We start from the raw sequence: 25,076 nt of genomic DNA, 5'->3' as shown, positions 1-25,076 counted from the left end.
CTTTGAGGGTCTTTTTTTCTTTCATAATGACATTAAAGATTTTTTCTGTCTTTAGTTTTTAGCAGTTGGACCATGAGGAACTACATGTGGTCTAATTCAGCATTGTTCTTAGGGTGTAGCTCTTCACAGGCTCAATCAAAAGCCTGGCATATTTAGCAGTGCTCTCTTTTTTTGTGATCCCTGAACTCAGTTGCAGTAACATCACAAATTGCTCTAAAGTTTTGCTCAGCTTCTCAACCCCTCAGCTGCCATTTTCAGAGTTGGCAGTTATCTTAACGGGAGGCGCTGGCTTCTGTGCCTCTGCTCTTTGCATGGATCTTGATACCACAGATCCTCATCCCCTTGGTAGCTCTCTGATGCTTTCATATAAATCTTGTTAACAAATTATCCAGATTTCCCAGCTGTCCTCATTGCCATTGCTAGAAGCAGAACTCCTATGTGAGACAGTGCAGTGTGCAGTGCTATAGAAATGTCACTCTTATTATAATCAAACTCATAGGCGTAGGCCTGTTATGATTTGTTCTGTTGTGCACCAAGAGTTTTCTTTCTGATAATTTCTGTCTTCCTTTAATTCAGGAAAATTATTAGCCATATTCTCTAGTCTTTAATTTTGGAAAAATGGTCAGGTATATGTTGGAGCTTCTCATCTATTCTCCTTCTCTCACATCTTCTAAGTTTTTATCTTTATTTATGCTCTACATTTCATTCCAGGAAAATTCTTGACTGTTATCCTCCAATTCCCCAGTTATCCCGTCAGTTAGATCCTTATTCTGTCTTTTCTTATTTCAGTGATTGTATTTTTCATTTTTGTGATTTGTTTTCCTCTTGCTCTACTAAATCTTGATTCCTGTCTTCTGGTCATTGTTTCATGATGATTGATTTTGTCTTATAGAGGTGAGAGTGAGATTCAGGGGAGAAAGTTCACAAAGGAGTGTTCAGTATTTGGCAACATTTTTGTTTTCCTTGAGGTGTTTGCTGATTCCAAAGTCAAGAAGTTGAGAAGTTAAGCATTACTTTTAGTGGAAGAATGGGGTCCAGGTAAAAATTGTATTTTTTCCTTTATTTTCCTCATTGATTTGTTATAGTAAATGAATCAGTCCACTTGAGAATTGTGGCAGAGGTACTCAATTCATTTTAGCTGCTATTGTTGTTGACTTTATTATTTATTCTCCTCTCCCCACTCCCCTCCTCTTTATGGAGATTTTAAAGTCCTTAGAAGAATGTTTTAATATTTGCTATTATTTTAGAGTAATTTCTTGTTTTGTTGAGCTTTATGAGGTTTATTATTCTTATGTGCTTTGACATTTTTACTTGCAAGTTTAACTTGTATAGGATGTATGTGTATGTGTGTGTGCACTTGTACGTGTTTTCTTTCTTCCTTGCCTCACACATATCTCTATATTAATATTTTCCAGTTGGCTTTACCCAGTATGCTGGATCCTCATTGTGGAACCAGACCTTACTTTGGTAACATGGATCCACTATGCTGGGAGAATATCAAAGACCCATTTTGTAAGCCAACAGGCTAGCTTGACCCAAGTTTGGGGTCTCAAATGCTACTACTCTCTCCAGATAGGATGGGCTTTAAAAAAAAAAAAAAAAAAAGACTTTGTTGAGACAAGAAGCCTCTGCTGGTCTTTGAATTCATGCCACAAAACTAACCCTGGTTGTCTAAAATGTATGTGACATTATAATTTCTAATCAGCCAGAAATTGATGTAGATGTTTGGTTTGGTTCCATCCTCAAGTTTAGTAGGTCTGGGGTCCTAACCCAGTGTAATTCTCTTTCTGGTTCATGAATACCTGGTTAATATCATTTTAAGCACAAATACAACTTTTAAAACATATGCAAATATTTTATTTATCATTGTTATGTGTTTATTTTAAAGTTGTTTATTTAATGGAAAATCTTATATACTACCTTGACTAGAGTAAAGTATTGCTGTTATTATCAGTGGTAGTAATAGTAACAGAAATAATACTAGTAATTAGTGCTGTGTAGGCTCCCATTAAGATTGTCATCACCTAAAATTCTTAGATTATTTTCATACAAACTGTCGGCAAGACAGCTTTTGATTTTCTACATGCACAACAATACTTTTGATGTTCATTCATATATTTTTGGAAGCAGATGAAGGGAAACAGTCATGTTTATATAATCACACTAAAGTTACTGTTTATAACAAAACAGCAGAAGAAATAGATCAATCAAATTGCTCACTTTTATTAATGAGTGGAAGGAAATAAATTCATCAAGTCACAACAGATATATTGAGAGCTCCCCCCCAAAAGATAAAATGTTATGAAAAAACAGATGCAAAAGTGATAATAAAAATTCTAAAATATTAACTTGATAATGACAATCCTGTGGGTCATATGCTTTCAAGATGTTTCATTTTTATTTAATTATTTTGCTTTGTGGATTATATAATGAATTGAATTTTTGTCCTTTCATTAAATACATTTTCAAAAATTAAACATATAAAAGACATTCAGGAATTTTGTGAAAAACACACTACACTGATATCCTGCCAAATTTGGTTCTATATGAATGAGTTTAGAAATTATAAAACTGGCTAGAAACATTTAAGCTGAATGTCTTCCCAGTTGAAACATACAAAAATTAAACATTTTCTTGAGGCATTAAACAATTTCATGAAATAGGTGCAAACTAGGGTTTTTTATGTCACAATTTTTTCCCATTGCTTTCTTATTGAATACCCGTATGTTAGTACATCACTGGCAGCTTCCATTTTGTAATCATGCTTTTCTTCCTCTTTCTGTTGTCTGTTCCTAAGTGATGAGGTTGAGGGTTCCCGGTATCATATCTCAGGAGAACAATAAGTGCATCAGGCAAGATAATCCAGTTAACTGATTTTTGGATTTTGGTTGTAAAAGGTTGGATTAATCATGGTCGCTGGATCACAATACATTATCATCACTGGTTTAGGCATGGCCTTCTTTTAGTTCTTTGTTTGTTTATGGAATAAACCTTAGACTTCTATTTTACATATAAATATTCATGCAATTAGAAACACGTTGTCATTTCCAATAAGTGGCTAGACAAGAGTAAAGTCCTTGAACGGAACTGTCCTATCTTTTGCTCATGTTCAAAGGCAAAATAAGGTGTTACCAAAAATATTTGCATCTAATTAGCGGGGGTTGGTAAACTGCATATAAATATGTTTTCATTGGCATGAGAGTAATTAAAAATATTTTAAAATTTGAATTTGAATGGCTGTAGGTGGTGTATATGCTGCAGGTTCATCAAAAGAGCCCTCCCCCATTCTCTATTAGCACAAAACCCAATCTTTACCCATCTTATGTCCTGGCTCTGAAAGCACTGGTATTTTCCACCCATGTTTAAAGCTTCAAAATTAATATTTGACTACTCTTGGACACTAGACTTCTAAACACACTCTTCACTGTCTATGTAAAACAGACAGACATCATAGTACTGAAAAGAATTCCTAGAGGAAAGTAAGTTCACTATGGTAGAAAGTACTGGAGTAAGAATCAAGAGACTTGGATTCTAGTCCTTGTTTTGCTACTAACTAGTTGGTAATCTTAGGAAAGCCTCCCAACTTCTATGGAACGTCCCTCTGCTCCCTAACCTATTCTACTATCATTCTACTCCATCTTGCTCAAGTCAGAAACCTGAGAGATCTTTGCTATCTTTCTTTCTTTGATCCATTACATTCAAACCATGAGCAAGTCCTGTAGCTTCTACCTCCAAAATATATCTTGAATCTCGCTCCTTCTCTCCAGATCTTCTACAGCAATCCCAGTCGAAGCTACCATCATCTCTTAGCTGGGTTAGAGCTATAGCTTTTTAGATGATTACCTTGATTCTTCTTTTTTAAATGCAAATTGGGTTGTTTTCCTTTCTTACTTAAAACTATGACTTAGAATGAAATTAAGACTTTCTACCATGGCCTAAAAGACCCTGAATGATCAGCCCCTGCTTGTATCTTCAATCTTATATTTCATTCTCTTGTATGGTCCAGCCACATTGGCCTTATTTCTCTATTTTAAAAGTATTTTGTTGAACATAATGATCATACTTATTTAAATGTCCTATGTCCTAACTTCAATATCTGGGTCACATGACAGTCTGTATTTATTGTCTACTTTTTTCTCTTGGTTATTGGTTTCATAACCATTATACGATCCTGTCTAGTAATTTTTAGTTAAATATTAGACAGTATATATATATATATACATACATATATATATATATATATTTTATTTTGGCAGTACGCGGGCCTCTCACTGTTGTGGCCTCTCGTGGAGCACAGGCTCCGGACACGCAGGCTCAGTGGCCATGGCTCACGGGCCCAGCCGCTCCACGGCATGTGGGATCCTCCCGGACTGGGGCACGAACCCGTGTTCCTTGCATTGGCAGGTGGACTCCCAACCACTGCGCCACCAGGGAAGCCCAGTATATATATATTTTAAAAAATGTAGAGGCTCCAGTTAATGCTATAACTCATCAAGGAACTTTCCCTCTTTTCTTTGCTAGGGAAATAGAGGGCAGCACTGATGACCTTAGTCTACTCATTGACTGAGCTTGGTTGAGGTTGGATTACAGTTTATCCCAGGTCACCCCTGTTCTTAGGACTTGGTCTTCTGGGGCTTCTTAATGAGTGTCTTTTGGAACTGCATCTTCTCAGTGGAGAGATATGGTGTGGAACTTCTACTCTGATTTTGAGAGTTTTTTATTTAATAGCTTTTTTGAGCTATAAAATTCACCCACATTAAGTGTACAGTGGAATTCAGTATATTTACAGAGTTGTGCAGCCATCACTGCAATCTAATTTGAGGCTATTTTGAGAGGTTTTGGGCTTAGCTCTTTAGCCTCCTACCCCATGAAGCTTCGGAATTGACAGATGTCTTGAGGGAGAGACTTACTCTGTGCTGAAGCCCGTAAATGTCCATTTTTGTCACTCTCCTAGCCTACAGGACTGCTGGAAGTTCTGCTGGCTTTTCCATACCCCACCTGTGACACTGCCAGGAGCCAGCCTGGATTTTCAGTTTCTAGAAGTGCTGATGTTTCCGTATTGGTACATGCCCTCATGTAAAATGTGGTAAGATATTGCCAGGGTCATCTCATCATTCCCTCAAGGGCTCCTGACTCTTACTTGTTCTTTTCCTCCCAGGTCTTTTGCTCCTAAGCACTAGGAGACTGCAAGAAATCCCTCTGCTTTTCTAAGGTCTCAGTTTAATGTTTTAGCCTCCTGTTCTGTATCTTTGCAATGTCAGTGTTTTGAGGGAGAAAGTGGCCACGTGCCTGAGGCCGTTCACTTCTCCAGTTTTATCACTCCATCCTGCACAACCAAAAGATCCCACTGGTTTCTCTGTCTCCCAGCATTGGCCCCCTGCCTGTCCTCGCCCTGAGTTTTGGCATGTAGCCAATGTCAGGATCAGCATGTGTCCCCAGGGACAGAAGCAAAGCCTCAGCTCACCTCTTGAAAGTTCCTTCTCTGAAATGTTATCCCATTTGGTCCTTGTTGCTTCTATAGCTTTCTTACGCCTTAATATATAATTTAAAATTTGTCTGGCTTTTCTTTTGTTTTCAACAGCATATTGGCCTCCAACCTACTTGAAAGCAAAAGTTAAATTAGCCTCACTTCTTGGAAAGGCCCCAATGCCTTTCTCGTCTCAGGGTCTTTACCTGGGCTGTTCTCATTGTCTGCTCCACTTGCCCTCAGACTTCACGTGCTGTCTGGCTTCTTCCAGTTCTTTGGATCTCATCGCAGTTTGTAATAACTTACTTATTAGTACTTAATCATTTATTTTCTGTTTTTTCCATAATAATTTATGCTCCATGCGTAAGAGTCATGTTTGTCCCTAATAATGCTCTAGTAAGCTCTCAATTGAGTGAATAAATACTAAAAAGAATTAGTTGATGAATAATTCAAAAAAGAAAATTGGGCTTTATTCTCTTCGGGAAATTATTTACTTATATGGTCTTTTTGTGTCACTGGTAGATAACTTCTAAATTTATATTTCTAGTCCAACATTTTCTTTATTTCTCTTATGCTTTTACTTTATTCAATTAAGTATATTTTGATCACTTGCTGTATCAGTAACTCTGTGCCAGTTATTTTGAGGTTTACTACGAAGAATTTTAGTATAGCTCCTTTCCTCATATATAGTGCAATCAATTTTAGTAGACAACTCATAAAACTTACAATATATATAACACTGAAACATATAGTAAACATTCAGTATATTATTATTGTTGTTGTTGCTGTTATTATTTAAACAAGTACCCTAAGTCAAGTATACTTGAAGTGCCTTCTGAGAACCGATTTTTGCTGGTTTTCATGGGACAAGGAGTCTACGACAGAATGCATGTGAACTTTATTACTAATTACACTGCTTAGTTTAGCCTACTTTTTTATTTTATTTTTTTTAAGCAAGACTTTGTGGATAAAGGAAGCAGTTTGTTGATTTACATTTTGGTGCTAGCTCATTATCTTCTTGGAGACCACAATAAATAATTCACAGACAAGCATTTTAAGTAGCACTACTTGAGATGATTTCAGTACAGGTGATCTTGGCACCAACTTTTGAGTTAGAGGAGAAATTGCCTACCTTTTTTTTTTTTTCCTCCAGATTACCAGCCATTTACTAGACAAGAAAAAATGAAATAAATGAATCCAGCAGTCAACTCAAGAAACAAATAATAAGAAATATAAACCAAAGGAAAGCAGAAGAAATTCATTCATAAGTATAGAAAGACATTAGTAAATGAAAATGCAGAAAAAAATTGTGTTTTCCTAAAAAATGAGAAAGAATAGATAATCCATTAACTGGTCTAATTAAGAAAAAAAGGTGAAACTCAGCAAACAAAATTAGGAATACAACAGGAGCATTATATATACAGAGGAACAGAAAAGAATTATACAAATATTCTACATACTTCTATGTTAATAACTTTTAAAATTTAGATAAAAAGGAAATAATTCTACGACTACATAGTTGTAAAAAGATGATGCAGAAAGAAGTGAAATGTTTAAATAGCTCAGTAAGCATAGGAGACACTGAAAAAAAAAGTTTTCAAAGGTACATTTTTTTCATATCTTAAGTTTTAAATATTCCTAAACCATTGAGACAGTTCCAGGGAATAGTGAAAAAAAGGAACATTTCATCTTTTTACAAAGCCAGAAGCTAGAGTGACGCTGACAAGCACACCTGACTTTCAAAAAGGTTTTTACAGGCTGGAGAGAGCAAAAGAGCAGGGGAGGGAGAGAGAGAAACTGGCGATTTCGCAAGGACTTCCCAAAATGGATCTAAGGAAAACTAAATTTTACTATCCAAGTGGGAGGCCAGGAAGAGGCCTTAAGCCTTCTAAAACTCCTGTTGCTGAGGAATGAATGGCCTGGGGGATCAAAGTATTTCCTTGATTCTAAATCTCCATTAACTGTAAAACCATTAATTTTTTTTTTTTAGTAGCAGCGTGAATCAACATTTTATTTAATTTGAGAACTTACATTATACTTATGATTTTTCTTGCCATAATATATTTTTAAAAGACAAACAACTGTCTTCACACTTGGTTACTAGTCTTTATTATTATTGATAGTGTGGAAGTTAGCAATGCCTTTTTTGTGGCTGCTCTTTTTTCTTATTTAACATCTTTATTGGAGTATAATTGCTTTACAATGGTGTGTTAGTTTCTGCTTTATAACAAAGTGAATCAGCTATACTATACACGTATCCCTATATCCCTTCCCCCTTGCATCTCCCTCCCACCCTCCCTATCCCACCCCTCTAGGTGGTCACAAAACACCAGGATGATCTCCCTGTGCTATGTGGCTTCTTCCCATTATTTATTTTACATTTGGTAGTGTATATATGTCTATGCCACTCTCTCACTTCATCCCAGCTTACCCTTCCCCCTCCCCGTGCCCTCAAGTCCATTCTCTACATCTGTGTCTTTATTCCTGTCCTGCCCCTAGCTTCTTCAGAACCAGTTTTTTTTTTTTTTAAGATCCCATATATATGTGTTAGCATATGGTATTTGTTTTTCTCTTTCTGACTTACTTCACTCTGCATTGACAGACTCTAGGTCCATCCACCTCACTACAAATAACTCAATTTTGTTTCTTCCATTGTATATATGTGCCACATCTTCTTTATCCATTCATCTGTCGATGGACAATTAGGTTGCTTCCATGTCCTGGCTATTGGTAAATAGAGCTGCAATGAACATTGTGGTACATGACTCTTTGAATTATGGTTTTCTGAGTGTATATGCCCAGTAGTGGGATTGCAGGATCATATGGTAGCTCTATTTTTAGTTTTTTAAGGAACCTCCATACTGTTCTCCATAGTGGCTGTATCAATTTACATTCCCACCAACAGTGCAAGAGGGTTCCCTTTTCTCCACACCCTCTCCAGCATTTATTGTTTGTAGATTTTTTGATTATGGCCATTCTGACTGGTTTGAGGTGATACCTCATTGTAGTTTTGATTTGCATTTCTCTAATGGTTAGTGTTGTTGAACATTCTTTCATGTGTTTGTTGACAATCTGTATATCTTCTTTGGAGAAATGTCTGTTTAGGCCTTCTGCCCACTTTTGGATTGGCTTGTTTGTTTGTTTGGGGTTTTTTTTGCGGTATGCGGGCCTCTCACTGTTGCGGCCTCTCCCGTTGCGGAGCACAGGCTCTGGACACGCAGGCTCAGCGGCCATGGCTCACGGGCCTAGCCGCTCCGTGGCATGTGGGATCTTCCCGGACCGGGGCACAAACCTGTGTCCCCTGCATCGGCAGGCGAACTCTCAACCACTGCGCCACCAGGGAAACCCTGTTTGTTTTTTTGATATTGAGCTACATGAGCTGCTTATATATTTTGGAGATAATCCTTCATCAGTTTCTTCATTTGCAAATATTTTCTCCGATTCTGATGGTCGTCTTTTCATCTTACTTATGGTTTCCTTTGCTGTGCAAAAGCTTTTAAGTTTCATTAGGTCCCATTTGTTTATTTTTGTTTTTATTTCCATTTCTCTAGGAGGTGGGTCAAAAAGGATCTTGCTGTGATTTATGTCATAGAGTGTTCTGCCTATGTTTTTCTCTAAGAGTTTTATAGTGTCTGGCCTTACATTTAGGTCTTTAATCCATTTTGAGTTTATTTTTGTGTATGGTGTTAGGGAGTGTTCTAACTTCATTCTTTTACATGTAGCTGTCCAGTTTTCCCAGCACCACTTATTGAAGAGGCTGTCTTTTCTCCATTGTATATTCTTGCCTCTACCAAAGATAAGGTGACCATATATGCATGGGTTTATCTCAGGGCTTTCTGTCCTGTTCCGTTGGTCTGTATCTCTGTTTTTGTGCCTAAATTGCCTACATGACACATTCTTTTCTCTTTCATCACAGTCTGTCATAGTACTTTCATTTTACTCTCCTCCATTTTTCTCACCTCATTTTTCCTCCATTCCTTGCTATTTTAGAGCAGTAAACATTCTAGAGATAATGGGTAGGAATGAAATAGTTCCCTTAACCAGTGGGTGTGGATTTCTATGATTCCTGAGCTTAAAGCTAGAGTCAGCCAGTGCGTCCAGCCAAGGTGTAGGACTTGAGCACAATCTGTAAAGGAACAAACTTTCAGAGAAAGGTTCAGGTAGCCAAGTGATCTTATTGCACTGGTACAATCCTGGGAAAGATGTGGAGGCTTTAAAGTGGGTGTAAGAAAGTGGGTGAGGGATAGAGTTTGGATTAGCACCAGCGTCCAAGGACTCAGAACAGGTAGGTAATATGATTCCTGTTATAAATTGCCTGCCTCAGCCCAGATCTGAAAGAGTTTTCCTGATTGGGCTTTTAATTGAATGTGTGCTTTTATTTAAGTTCTGGAGATTCTATTTTAGTAGATGGGGGTGGGACTTGGGAGTCAATATATATATTTTTTAATTAATTTATTTATTGTTGGTTGGGTTGGGTCTTCATTGCTGTGTGTGGGCTTTCTCTAGTTGTGGTGAGCGGGGACTACTCTTTGTTGCAGTGCACGGGCTTCTCATTGCGGTGGCTTCTCTTGTTGCAGAGCACGGGCTCTAGGCACGTGGACTTCAGTAGTTGTGGCACGTGGGCTCAGTAGTTGTGGCTTGCAGGCTCTAGAGCACAGACTCAGTAGTTGTGGTGCATGGGCTTAGTTGCTCCATGGCATGTGGGATCTTCCCGGACCAGGGATCGAACTGGTGGCCCCTGCATTGGCGGGCAGATTCTTAACCATTGCGCCACCAGGGAAGTCCTGGGAGTCAATATTTTTAAAAAGCTCTCCAAATGATTTTGATGATTACCAGGTTGGGGAACCACTGCTAGGAGATTTCTTATTGTGGTAACAGTGTCTCCACTTTCTGAGGGAGGTATCGTTTTCGAAGCTTGTTGTGACATTGCACTGCTGTATTAGTTATGGTATCCAATCTCAAGGGGATTGCGCCCCTACCCCCCCACCTCTCTCTCTCTCTCTCTTCCAGAGTGCTAGTGCCAGAGCTGCTTTGCTCTACATGACCTTGCTCTTTGATCACAGTTGATTGGTCTAGAGGTAGCCATCTTACTGAAGCAGGATTTATTTATTTATTTATTATTTGGTTTGCCAGGTCTTAGTTACGGCAGGCAGGCACCTTAGTTGTGGGATTTAGTTCCCTGACCAGTAATCGAACCTGGGCCCCCTGCATTGGGAGGGTGGAGTCTTAACCACTGTGCTACCAGGGAAGTTCCCTGAAGCAGGATTAATGAGAGTCTTTCTTGGAGTCTTTCTTGGCTCAGAGAGCCAAGTTTTATCTACTCATTATTTCCTTAAAATCTGGCTATCATGTTTTCTACTATGGGATAGAGCTCATCTGTGGAGATAGAGAATAAAGCAGAATGCTTATAGAAACTTAAATATGAGATAGGGAGACAGTCTTGATAATATTCAAATCCAAGTATTTTGGAAGGTTCTAGCAACTGTGGTCCCTTGTTATGGGGTCAGGAGCAAAGAGGGCAGGATATCCTTACTATTTGCAGGAATGATGTTGGTCTTCTGCTTTGTAAAATGATTTTTTTAATTAAAAAAAAAAAAAACTTCCAAGTTCATGGAGAATTCTGATCTGTTATGGCTAATGACATGTGGGGTATACCAGATGTGGCAGACAGAACTATGACTCCCCAAAGCTGTCTGTCCCGATCTCCAGAACCTCTGACTGTGTTACCTTACATGTACAAAGGGACTTTGCAGATGTGATTAGGTTAAGTATCTTGAAATAGGGAGATGATCCTGGATTATCTGGGTGGGACTAATGTAATTACAAGGGTTCTGATAAGAGAAAGTGAGAAGAGAAAAGAGAGATAAGGAGGAGAATGTGATGACAGAAGCAGAGGTTGGAGTGATGAGATTTCTGGGTTTAAAGATGGTGGAAGGGAACCACATGCCAAGGAAGGCAGATGATCTCTAGAAGCTGTAAATGACAAGGAAAGGGATTTGCCCCTAGAGCCACAAGAAGGAATGCAGACTTGCTCTTAGCTGAGATCCATTTTGGTCTTCTGACTCCCAGACCATAAAATAATAAATGTATGTTATTTTAAGCCACCAAGTTTATGCTAATTTGTTATAGAGGCAGCACCCGGTGAAAACAAAGGCACAATTGAGACTTTCTTAGTGTTATTGGCCAATCCTGTGGTGCTAAGGGGATGGCTTCCAGTGACCCAGAAGCCACACTCCTGAGTTACTCTCAGTTCAGTTGCCCATAGCTCCACGAAAACATGTCTTATGGTCATTGATTCTGGTACCCTTGCATTAACAGACAGAAGATACTGGGCTTGGACCCAATCCTCCTTCTTTGCTCCTGCCCAGCCACTCTCTTTGGGAAGGGAGGCAAGCAGTAAAGTCCTCCAAAGACTACAGCCATTGTTTAGACGGAAGAGCAGAAAGTCACAACAATCTGAAAAATGAGATCTCTGGTCTTGAGTAAAATGGGCATATTGATCGGGTGAAGAAGACAGCGTCCACAAAGTGAAATTCAACCCCAGAGCTCTGCTCTTTCCCTCTGTCTACTCAGGCCCCATAATGAGAGGCTTGTGAGCAATCAGGGCTGTGATCGCTAATGCTCAGTGTGGAATGATTAGCTGCCATCAGCCAGGCAAAGAGTACTAACTGATTCTTGTTTATAGTTAAATAGAATCCAGCTCTTTTTGTTTGCTTTTTTAATCTGCTCTCACCTAGGTTTTTGGCTTTACAAGAGCACCCAAGTCTCCTTTGGAGAGTGGGAGACCCTACTCAGTTTCTTAGGTGCCTATTATCTTTTAAACACTTATTCAGACAAACATTTTGGAGAGCACACCATAATTGCATGTTACAGTTTTACAAAGCCATATTTTGGATAGAAAATGGGTACATGTTAAAATACGTCCTATGTTCCAGATCAGACCACAATGCTGTGTTCTGCTTACGTGGTTGTCTCTTACTCTGAGGTGAAAAAGAAGCTCTGTTTTACTTCTGAATATCTCCCTTCCAGACTGAGATTGATGTGCAGAAATGGAATGAAGTGGTTTGTATCATGTGACAACAAAAAATTAGATATTGCTTTGGGTTTTTACTATGATTTTATAAGGTATGATGTCTCATACGTGTAGTGGTGGGAAGCCCATGGCTTCTCTCTTTTTACATTTATTTTTAAACAGTTTCAAACTTACAGAACATCTCAGGAATAACACTAAGAACTCGATACACATTTCACCAACCAGATTCACCAATTGTTAACATTTTGCCACTTTTATAATTCTTTAATATATATATGAGAGAATATATATATTCTATATTCATATATATATTTCGCATCCCTGAACCATTTGAAAGTAAGACGTGGACATCATATCCTTTATTCTTATGTACTTCAATGTATATTTCCTGAGACAGAGACATTCTCGTGCATAATTATTCTAGTTATCTACTGCTATGTGACAAACCAGTTCCAACTTAATGGTGTAAAACAACAGCTATTTTGTATTGCTTATGGATTCCGTGGGTCAGGAATTTGGAGTGAGAACAGTGGAGATGGCTTGCCTCTGCTTTATGCTGTCTGGAGCCTCAAGGGGGAAGACTCAAACCTCTGGAGATGTCTTAAACACTGGAATCTGGAACTACCTAGAACTTTCTTCATTCACATGTCTGGTGTCTGGACTGGTTATCTCAACATCTGGGTTAAGTTGTGACTGCTGACCAGGACCCCTACATGTGGCCTCTTTGTGTCTTGGTTTCCTCACTGGGTTTCCTTACTTGGGTTGCCTCAGTGCTGTTGGGCGTCTGCTATGGCAGTTTGGGGCACTAAGAATGAGTGTTTCTGTGAACAATGTGAAAGCGTCAAGGCCTTTTTTGGACAGCCTCAGAGTCACATAAAGTCACTTTTGCTCTACTTCCTTAATGAAAGTCGTCAGAAGTCTGCCAAAATTCAAGCGTAGGGAGATTAGAACCCACATCTTTTTAATTTATGCTTATTTATTAATTTTTGGAGTAAGATATGCAAAACATACAGTTTACCATTTTAACTATTTTTAAGTGTATGGTTTAGTGGCATTAAATACATTCACATTTTTGTGCAACTGTCACCACCATCCATCTCCAGAAATTTTCCATCTTCCCATCTCAAACTATGTACCTGTAAAACAAATAACTCCTTATTCCTTCCTCTTCCCAGCCCTTGGCAACCACTATTTTACTTTCTGTCTCAATGAATTTGACTATTTGAAGAAACTCATAGAAGCAGAATCATACAATGTTTGTTTTATTTCACTTAGCATAATGTCTTCAAGGTTAATCCAAATTGTAACATATAGTCAGAATTTCTTTCCTTTTAAAAGCTGAATAAGGGCTTCCCTGGTGGTGCAGTGGTTGAGAGTCCGCCTGCCGATGCAGGGGACACGGGTTCATGCCCCGGTCCAGGAAGATCCCACATGCCGTGGAGCGGCTGGGCCCGTGAGCCATGGCCGCTGAGCCTGCGCGTCCGGAGCCTGTGCTCCGCAATGGGAGAGGCCACAACAGTGAGAGGCCCGCGTACCGCAAAAAAAAAAAAAAAAAAAAAAAAAAAGCTGAATAATATTCCGTTGTATGTAGTATATACTACAGTTTGTTCATCCACTCATCTACTGATGGACAATTGTAGAACCCATATCTTAATGGAAGAGTGTCGAAGATTTGCAGCAATCTCTATAACCACTACAATAACCACAGTATAATTATAAAATCAATACATTTAGCACTGATACAGTACCGTTGGCCCCTGGTTCTTGAGTTAGACTGGCCAAGTTTGGAGTCTGTCTCTGCTTTTTAGGAGGTATAGACTTTTGGTAAGTAGCTCTGGCCTCTGATCTTTAGTCTCGTCATCTCTAAATACCTATGTCTTAGGGTGGCTGTGAGGCCTAATAAAACACTTACGTGATGATTCTGGCACCCAGTAGTGGCTTAGTAAGCTTTAGGTCTCCCTTTCACCTCAGAGAATTAAACATGTCACTGAGTGCTCAACAGGCCTACAGTTAATTACTGGTTGGCTGGGAAGCTTTAGAGGCGACTTTGGTTTTCTAAGAAATAATGAAGAAATTTATTATACACTTAAATTGTTGCCTTATGAGTTCCCATTTCTGAAGGTTCATCTTCTTTTGGTTAGATGCAGGTTAAGTATCATCAACCAAGAGAGAGAATTCTCCATTTATTAAAAACAAGTTATAGTCATTTAAAAGAAAAACGTATGATCAATCTATCAGCATCATGAAGGTACAACAAACCTAATTTCTGAATCAGGATACCTTTGGCTACAAGTAGTAGAACAGCCAACTCAAAAATAGCTTAAGCTATAGAGAAATTGTATTATTTTATAAGAGGAAGACCAGCAGCATGGATGCTTCAGAGTTGGGTAATTCAGTGGCTCAGTGATCTCACAAGGGTCCACAAAAGTTTTGGTCTAAGAGACCACAAAAACCTCTATTGGAGCCCCTTCCATAGGTTGGCCTAGACCACAAATGGAAACCTTCTCATGGTGGCGAGATGGCTGCAGTAGTTTCCAGCATCACATTCAGACATGGCAACATTCAGAAGAGACCATCTTTTCCTGTGAACTCTTGGAGAGTGAGAAACTCCTTCTAAGAAGCCCTCCAGAAGATTCTCCTCACCGCTCATTCATCAGATTTGCATCACTTGCCCATGTCCAAACCACCTGTGGAAGGGAAATGGAACCCCCATTAACTGACTTAAACCAATTGTGGTTAACTTCTTGGGTCTGGTGTTGGGACTGGCACCAGCCTCTCCTGAAATACTGGCCATTGGCTGGGAGCTGAAAAAATGTGGGAGGAGGGGCAATAAATACTACCTGCTACAGCAGCGGTCCCCAACCTTTTTGACACCAGGAACTGGTTTCATGGAAGACAGTTTTTCCACGGGGTTGGCAGGCAGGGAATGGTTCAGGTGGTAATGTGAGCGATGGGGAGCCATGGGGAGCGGCAGATGAAGCTACCTATGCTCCCTTGCCTGCCGCTCACCTCCTGCTGTGCGGCCCGGTTCCTAACAGGCTGCGGACCAGTTGGGGACCCCTGTGCTACAGTATACTAGTTAGATTTTGTTATATCCAAGCATTAGAAATTAGAATGAAAAATCCATTTTTGTATATCTGCATCATTAGCAAATGCCTGAAGTTCTTTAGAATGTAGTTTTGATAAGCAATTGACATAAAACATAATAGTAATGATTTGGTAATCAAGAAAGATGAAGTAGATATAATTAACTTTGAAATGCTTTTTAAAATAATAAGTGTTTCTAAGTCTAAAAAATTTCCCAAGTATACTAAGTAGTTTGTTAAAAGTGTGTTCACCATTTTTGCATTTATGTTTCTTTATAGTCTTAGCAGGTAAACTCTCTATGTAAGGATTTATTTTCTTTCAATTTTAATTTTCCACTAATCAATTTCTCTATAAAATGATGGATGCAATTAAGAATGTATTTAAGGGGCTTCCCTGGTGGCGCAGTGGTTGAGAGTCCGCCTGTTGATGCTAGGGTACACGGGTTTGTGTCCCGGTCCGGGAGGATCCCATATGCCGCAGAGCGGCTGGGCCCGTGAGCCATGGCCGCTGAGCCTGTGCGTCTGGAGCCTGTGCTCTGCAACGGGAGAGGCCACAACAGTGAGAGGCCCGCGTACCGCAAAAAAAAAAAAAAAAAAAAAAAGAATGTATTTAAGAACTAAGTATAATCACTCCCTTTTCCTAATTTTAATTTGTTCTGTATTTTTGTCCCAAGCATACTAGTGATTATAGGCCATGTTCACAGCAGTACAATTCCTATTTACTCAGTAATGCCCATAGGAAAACCGAGAGTCCTGGGATGCAATTTGCACTAGTGAAAGAGATCACCTTCCCAGGTCATCATGTCATCTGTTACAGTTAATATCAGACAAGTAGGCTAGATAACAGTGTAACAAATATACCCCCCCAACCCCAATCTCAGAAACGTTTATATTTTGTTCATGCCATATACCCATAGAAGTTGAATGGAGTATAGAGGACTCTGCTCATGTTACTGACTCAGGGACTCAGGTTGATGGGGGAGCCAGCATTTCAAATGTGCCACAGGGAAAAGGGGGATTGGGGGAAACTTCACGCCAGCAATTACACGTTTTGTCCAGAAGCTACACATGTACTTCTAGTCATTTTATTTGTCAGAACCAATTACATGACACCCTAACCCATGGGGGCCAAGAAGTACATTCCTGCCAAGTCCCTGGGAGATGGAGAGCCAGCAACACTGGTGAGCAGTATTTTTGACAACTGCAACAATGTACCAGTGTGTATCACTGTCTTTCAACGGGAGGGGAGACATGCCCTAAGGAACAATTAGTCCTCAGTTGTTATAACCAAAATGGAAGTGCTTCAGTTAGGGTGGTGCTCTATACCCTGGTATGACTACAAATACAGCTTCAGCAAGGACAGAAAATCTCATCTCATGACTTGAACTGCGGTATGGCTTTTCCCTCATGTTAGGTAAAAATGTAGCCTTTTTCAAATCTGTGTATCACTGCATACTGGAAGGGTGGTATCAAGCAAGTAATCCTTGGAGTGTATTTCCAGCTGCCCAGTCTAATTTCCTCTTCACTTTCTAATCATGGGTCTTCTGTCCACATTGCTTGATATCATAGATTGTTAGGTTTTTGATTGTAAATTTTGGGCCATCTCCATTTATTTGGTATAAAGGGTGATTCATTCTAAAGAGAACTTAAAACCTTTATTGCTGATTTTGATAATTGTGGTCATGCCTGTGCAAGCACAGTGAACAAGTACATTTAATCAACTTAGTCTGAAAACTTAGTCTGAATATTTAGTCTGAATACTCCAGCCATTTCTCGCCCCTGAACAATCTAAGTCAGTCCATGGACTCTTTAATAAATCAAGCTTCAATGGCAAGAATGGCAATAGGGGAAGTGTCTCATGTGACAGGAAATAAAGGGAGAAGTCCAGCCACTCTTCTCCATTGGTGTTAAATAATAATAGTAATAATAATAATAGTATTTGAATAGTTGAATGCACATTTCATTCTAGGCTCTTTAGTAGTTGCTGTGTGTATGTATGTGTGTGTGTGTGTGTGTGTGTGTGTGTGTGTGTGTGTGTATATATATATACAAATATATAGTACACTCTAGCCAATCCTCAGCACAAATAGAGTGAGTTGGCTGGTATCGTCTGGTTTTCATATGAGGAAACAGTCTCAGATGTTTGTCCAAGTTCAAACAGCTACTCAGTGTCTCCAACTGTAACAAAACTTTGAGAATTTAGGCTTGATTTTATTTTATTAACTGTCCAGTTTTCTTTTAATTCCCTAAAGATGTTATTTGTACCTGTAATTTTTAAATAGCTTTCTATTTTGTATAATACTGATTTAATTATATCTTTAAAATCTTCCCAGTGTACTGTAAGTACGTCCAAAATCTTTGCACAATTATAGGTCTAACCCTGTGACTTAGCAGGTATTCAGACAATGCTTTGAATGAATGAATGCATCCGTGTGAGGTTCACATGTCTGGCTGAAAGCTACTACCTGCTTTACGCATGCCAATCCAGACCAGTTGAGCTGGCTTGAACTCCAAGGCCTATTTGCTATCAATTTTCTAAACAAGCAGAATTAGCTATGTGTTTTTTCTACCTAAGTAGAAGAGAAGATTTAAGAATGATTTTCTTGACTGATTATATTAAAAAATGCATGCTGAATAATATATTTAACAACAAACAACAACAAATAATAACAAATGTGTGAGCGCGAGAACAAATCAAAATGAAAATAACTTATTAAAGAATAAATTTTGTACTGTATTTTCTAAAGTTTTTGCAATAAGCTTGTGTTACCTTCATGACTGGAATAAAAACAAAAAAGATTTTTAAAAAAATGCATGCTGACTGTAGAAAATCTAGCAAATGCAGAAAAACATAAATAAGACAATAAAAATAACTCCAAATTCCAGAGATTCATTCTCCCAATCATTGTTTTTAAAGGCATGTGTATACACACAGTTTACACAACTCTCAGTATATATAGTATTGCAGCCTGACTTTTCACTTTATTATGTCCTTTAAAATCTTTTTTAAAACATGCTTGTCAGTGGTCTCATACTGTTCCATCATATAAAGGGGGCATAATTTATTATTGGACGTTTAGGCTCTGTCATTTTTTTGCTATTATAAATAATGTGATGAACATCTTCTATATAAATCTTTGTGAGCATGATTTTCAATGTACCGTCCGTCCTTTGGAGTCCCTTGACTGGTGACACGTACCTCTGCTAACTGATATTTGACACATGGGGCTGAAGCTGTGTAGCTAGAACTTATTAAGAAGACAAATAGTGTAGCAGTGGCCTGTCTCATGCTCATAAAATAAAATGGATACAAGTATAATTTTGCAGGCCATTTATTTGGTTAAAAACTGGATGCCTCATTGATTCCACACAAAATATATCCCAAAAGAATGAAGGTGACCTTGGAGACAGCCAGTCATTCAGAATCCAGTTAAGCAAGCCTCAGGGTATTTGGTTCCCAACACCAACCAGAGCCATCATGATATGTCAGATTCTTGTTACTCAGAATTTAGGAAGGGATGTGGGTTCTGTTTAGCTTGTGGGTGCTCTTCTGGAAACAACAGAAGATCTCAGTCTTTAACTCTAAGGAATGTTGGTTGTGGGAGTTGCAGGCTTTTGTTGAAAGAGTAACAATTTAGTCTAAAATTTAGTGAGCTTTACTGAAGACCGCCAAAAAGAGGAAATCATCATTTAAACTTGAATATCACCCCACCAGAAGACTGGAAAAAAGCACAGTCTTAGAACTCTGTGCTTCTAGGACATCTGAGATATATAGCGCATCTATTTATAAAGTTCTTTAAACTGGGGTCTCATTTATTTTGTCAGTATCTTGCAGAATCAACAAAAATTAAAATCCATGTTAAAAAAAAGACCTGAGTTGGTTTCCAGTTATTTAAGCTACAGGCACCAAAGCTTAGCATTCATCTCTAATAGCCTAAGAGGATGAAGGTTTTACCTTTGATCTAGAATTTGTTTAATATTCTAGGACAGTGCAGGAGATTCTAGGTCCAAATTCCAGGTATTTAATATGTTTCAGTTTTGCGCTCTGCTTCATGATGACAATTTTATCACTAGCTCTTAACACTTACTGTACTAAATTGCTATATTAATATTAATGTCATATAGCTGATTCACTTTGTTATACAAAACTAACACAAGGTTGTAAAGCAATTATACTCCAATAAAAACGTTAAAAAATATTAATGTCAAAGTGTGAAAAATTCAACGGGTAAATGGTATGCAAATTAGCCTAATGCAAACTTTAATGATTTCCTGCACTAAAAAAATCCTTTGAAACAAATGTAACTAAAGTGGTAAAAAAGACCAACCAATGACCATTAAAAGGGAAGATTGCTACAAGTTAAAGAATAAAATACTTTAAAGCAAACAAGCAAGCTTGACTGATTTTAATCAAACAATGTGAATGCAATAGCTGGTATAAACCTTCGATTATATTATGGGGTATAAACAGGAAACATTTTTTTCCCAGTCACAGTGCTGTGAGTTGAATTGTGTCTGCAGTAAAAGAGAAGTTGAAGTCCAAACCCCTGGAACCTGCGAATGTAAACCTATTTAGAAATAGGGTCTTTGCAGATGTAATCTAATTACGATGAGGTCATTAGAGTGGACGCTAATCCAACAAGGCTGCTCTCCTCATAAGATGATGCACATTTGGGCAGACAGACATGCACAGAAGGAAGGCAGTGAAGGTGGCCATGAGGTAATGGAGGCAAAGACTGGAGTGATGCATCTACAAACCAAGGAATGGCAAGGATTTCCGGCAAACACCAAAAGCCAGAAGGGGCAGGGAAGAATCCTCTCCTAGTCTTCAGAAGGAACGCGGCCTGGTGGACAGATTGATTTCAGATTTCTGGCCTCCAGAACTGTGAGACAATATGTTTCTGTTATTTTAAGCCACACAGGTTGTGGTACTTTGTTAGGGTAGCCCCAGCAAGCTAATAATAGTCATGGTTTTCTCTAGGTTCTGCCAAATCCCTATCTTCTCTTGCCTCAATTACGTCTGAGACAGATCACATGGATTGCTGGTCAGTCACTATTTTAAAAAGTCAGTCCAGTTTAAGCCTCTAATCTTATATCCAATTTACATCTCATCTCTTTCCCCACCTCCAGTGTCAGCTGGGCTTCTGGGTCAGAGGACTTGGGGTCTTGATGAGGATTGTTCTCGCAAATTTCCTACCCCTCATAGAAGTGATGGAGAGGCATGTCTCATTCTAGGACACCTTGTCCCCTGCATCTGCTGGATCTGGTGTTGGAAGGAAGTGGACTCAGAGAGACGGCAGGAGTCAGTGATGGGGTGTCCCCTTTGGTCTTGTTCTCAATGAATCTGGTCCTGTGTTATTGGTGGCCCCTGTGTTTCCCTGGGGTGGTGTTTGCTTTTCTCCTACCAACACTGTCCCCCAGAACTTCCTGTGAGAGAGACAGCTAAGTCTCCATTTGATGCTTCCCGTAGGTTCATGTCCAAGATGCAGGGTGGCCTCAGAGCGCCTGCTTTTCCTCTTCTCTCTGCTCCTTCCTAGGGAGCCATGGGAACCACCAAAGTTCTCCATTCTTTCCTTACGCCCTGGGACTGAGACGGAGAAAGGGCTGCATCCATCTTTTTCCCAGTCATGCCACAGCACTCCCTTGTCACTATGGAAACAGTGCAGACCACTCTGTCATCATCCTGCCTTCAGCATGCCCTAGGCAGGAAGTGGTCTTGTGCTCCTGTAAGAGAGAACTCTCCCGGTGTGAATCCATGCCTCCCAGAAACTCCTCCAGCAACCTGCTCACCAGTGGCAGCTCTGATTCCACAGCCTCCAGCCGTCGAGGGCAGCACTGTATATCCTGGATGTCGGTGCCCTAACAAATGATTCTTTCAAGGCTTTGGTTGCCTGGCTTCAGTGGATACTTACAGCATCCTCCTCCTCGGCAAGGAGAAGAAAAGGACTTGAGGGAGATAACAGGACTCTTACTATGAGCACTGCCTTCCTGCGCCTGCAGCTCCCTATGGCTCCCCTCCCACCCCTAGTCTTGCTGTACAGCCCGGAAAGGTGTGGAGCTGGTGTGAGAATCGTCAGTCCTGAGCAAAGTGTCTTGACTCAGTTGTTGGTGGTTCTCCTTTGAATGTGGGAATATTTCATGCCTAAACTTTGCCCTCACTTTGGCGTCTTGGGAGTGCTGAAGGCGCGAAGCTTACAAGAGTGGCCTGCACCATTTTTGTAGTGAGAGGGGTGTAGGGTGGCATGACTGGGGAAAAGATGCGTCACTGACTCCTGGGCAAAGATCAATTCCCACTCAATTGCCGTTACACCAGGAAAATGTGTTTTCTCTTTCTTGGTTTTTCCCTTCCTCATACTTAGCCTTTGATATTCCAAGATGTTTTATATTTTTGCCAAGATCTTATGATTAATGAGACGGAGGAGTGAGATTTAATGTATAAGGTCTAAAGAGGGTGCTGCCAGGTGGCTGTGACTCATAGACCCCTTCCATTAGCTGGGCATCCCAGTGAGTTTTAGAGGAAGGGAATCTGCTTCCACTCACCTGCTTGGAGATTGGCTGGCTGAAGTTTTGAGATCATTATTTCAGTAGTTGTATTAGCTGTTTGATGACTCCATTTCTAGGCTAAGTGTTCTCACAATGCGACACCCCTGATCATCATGAGCAGTCCCACATGGAAAGTTGTTAGAAATACAGATTCTCAGGCCCCACCCCAGAACTATTGAACCAGAAACTGGGGCTAGGTCGCAGGCATCTATATTAGCAAATGCTCCAAGCGATTCCACTGTGCACTCGTGTTTGAGAACTGCTGTTCCAAAGATGTTTCTCTTCCCCAATTCAAAATGATACTCTAAGAAGTGGGTGTCTACTTGGTATGGCCTAATACGAAAGATATGCCTTACCTTAAAAATTATTCCTTTGAAGTTCTCTTATGATTTTCCATCCATCACACACTTTAGCTTAAAAGCTTTCTGATGCACTTTAGCTGAGGCAAAGAGAGTCTCCTAAGGAGAAAACTCCAGAAGTTTATTAACTACTTCAAGCAAGGCAACTTCCACTTGAGTCCAATCATCCTTACTGTGATGCTTATTAACTATAGAATATTTCCTCGTGTAAGACGAGGATTAAGGATGGGACTCACCTTTCCTTGCATTATCTTCTCCATAGCAATTATCACCATCAAACATACCATATATTTTATTTGCTTATTTTATGTTCTGTATGTCTTCCTCCACACGAATGTGAGCTTTATGAAGGCAAGGGCTTTTGTATGTTTTTGTCACTGCTGATTCCCCAGCACCTTAAACAGTACTGGGAACATTGTAGACATTCACAATTATTTGTTGAGTGAATGCATGAAGGTTGGGTTTCAAGAATGTGTTATACAAGTTGTTGTAGATTTCTATGCTTATTGATTCATTGAAGAAAATTACAGTTTTTGTTCTGATTTCTACTTGTCAGGATGCTTAATACCACAGGCTTCATAAGGTCCTCAGAAGTCCCATCATTTTAGTGCAACATGAACAGAAGAATTTATTAGATTGATGTGGACGTTATTACCTAGGGGTATGCTACAGAGCATCATGGATGGGAACTGGACAGGGGAGAAGACACGGGAGGCAGGGAGAACAATAATGTGAAATGAACACAAAAGGATTTATGTTGGTAACTCCTGGGTATGACAGTCTGCTGTTGGTTCAGGAGTGTCCTTTTGTAGGGATTATTTTGGGGCAGTAAATCTGTTTATCAGTAACTGTGTTAGGTATGACACCTCCCAGGATGCAGTATTTCCACTTTCCTGTTGGCACACCTGACAGCTCCTACTTCACAGATGTTCACTGTTCTCTGGCTCATTGATGATCCCATTTTGACGCAGAAGAGCCGGTCTCCACTCTTGAAGCACTGGGAGGGCAATAGGCAGACACACTTGGAGGTGGCAGCTGCAATGAGAGAGACAGTGTGACTCACCACAGTGCTTTAAGGTTTGATTTTACCTAACTTGTCCCCAGAGCAGTGAGCACTTTGGTGGCAATGAGCGAGAATGCTGGAACAAAGGCAATGACCCAACTGTGGCTGAATGGAGTGATCTGGGTATAAGAGAGGAGAGGGCACTGGTAAGTCAGTAAGGTGCGAGAGCTGGGCTACCTCTGACACCTCCCTCTCACTCACTGCCCACATCCAATCAATCCATTTACACAATGTCTTCAGTCTGTCCTTCATGTTCTTTTCTCATTGGCACCACCTGGGAACAGTTATATAAGGTATCATTTATTGAGCCTGCACCATGAAACCACACACTAGGCCAAGTGCTTTGTGTGATTTATTTCATTTAATTCTCACGATAAACATATGAACTATATGGCATTATACTAATTCTACAGATGAAGAAACTCAGCTCAGAGAGGTTAAGTGATATGCCTATGGTCCCACAATTAGTAAGTGGTAGAGGCATATTTTAAATCATGAATGACTCGCAAGCCTGAACTCCTTTAACATAACTCTGTGTCACATTTTAAATTTCTTTCTAGAATATTCCTGGGTTATGACTAGGGATCTGGATTTTTAATAAGCAGTTAAATTCGGTGATACTTTTATAAGGCCTGGTTTCAAAACCACCCCAACACTTCATAATTCGTATAAATCTTGTGTTCATGAAAGAGTTTTAAAATGATCATTTAGGGGTAAATTTACCAAAGCCAAGCATATTAAACCAGTTTTAAGTAAATGGATATAGGCTCATTTATACATACACATGTTTTAGTCAAAGTTCAAGGTCCTCCACAGATGGTCTCAACATTCCTTCACAACATTATCTTTTCTGCTTTCTCTGTCCCAGGTAGAGTGACTCCCTCTCTCTTTCCCAAGCAAGACCCCGAAGGTGTTCCAGGTTGTGTCCTTTGCCCACACTAGCCCCTTCCTTTGCCGGACTGATGTGCTCTTTCCAGTTCTCCACATGTCTGATGTCTACAAGCCTCACCTCTTTCATGAAGCATTTTATAGGCACATACCCCGACTGATGTTTCCTTTAAATAAACTTTAATGGTGTAAATTTGTCAGCACTACCTCTGATGTTTTTATACTTTCTTGTTAGTTAGCTTTTCATATGTCTTTCTCCCAAGACAGTTATAAGTGCTTTGTTAGAGAGCAGTAACTGTGGTTTCTCCATCTGTTTATCCCATTCAGTTGTTAACAAGGTGCTCAATTAATTCTGCTTCATCAGTTGATTTCAATTCTGAATTTGAGGGTGCAGGTATAAGTATTCAAAAATAAATGTATTTGGTGGATCTGTGATAATTTATGTTGCCAAAATATCTGAGTCAGCCTGAGAATCAGGCTCTAGTCTCTTTGGGGCAGGTGTCAGTTCTTTCCCACGTGTCTCAACTGATGGGAGAAAATAGGGAAAGGGAATGGGGAGATGATCATTAAGCATATAAGCTTCCTGTCCTCAGTAGGAAATAGTTCATGAACAGGCGTGAATTTCCCTTTTACACCT

The 25,076-nt window shown here is 39.6% G+C and overlaps 1 protein-coding gene across 3 annotated transcripts in view; it reads right to left on the bottom strand.

The window, feature by feature from the left end:
• Positions 1-22,625: 22,625 nt before the first annotated feature.
• C6 (complement C6) overlaps positions 22,626-25,076 on the bottom strand; it is an 85,090-nt gene continuing 82,639 nt past the window's right edge. For 2 of the 3 annotated variants that reach the window (XM_082837237.1, XM_082837238.1), the window contains one exon: positions 22,626-23,523. In XM_082837237.1, coding sequence (XP_082693363.1) covers positions 23,342-23,523 — 182 coding nt within the window. In that variant the 3' untranslated portion in view covers positions 22,626-23,341. The remainder of the gene's footprint in view (positions 23,524-25,076) is intronic. The other variant, XM_082837236.1, reaches the window with a different exon arrangement.

This window comes from Leucopleurus acutus (assembly GCF_964270905.1).
Source record: "Leucopleurus acutus genome assembly, chromosome: 3".
NCBI classification, from domain to species: Eukaryota; Metazoa; Chordata; class Mammalia; order Artiodactyla; family Delphinidae; genus Leucopleurus; species Leucopleurus acutus.
Note: the sequence above shows the minus strand (reverse complement) of the source record. Positions and strands in the feature narration are given on the sequence as shown.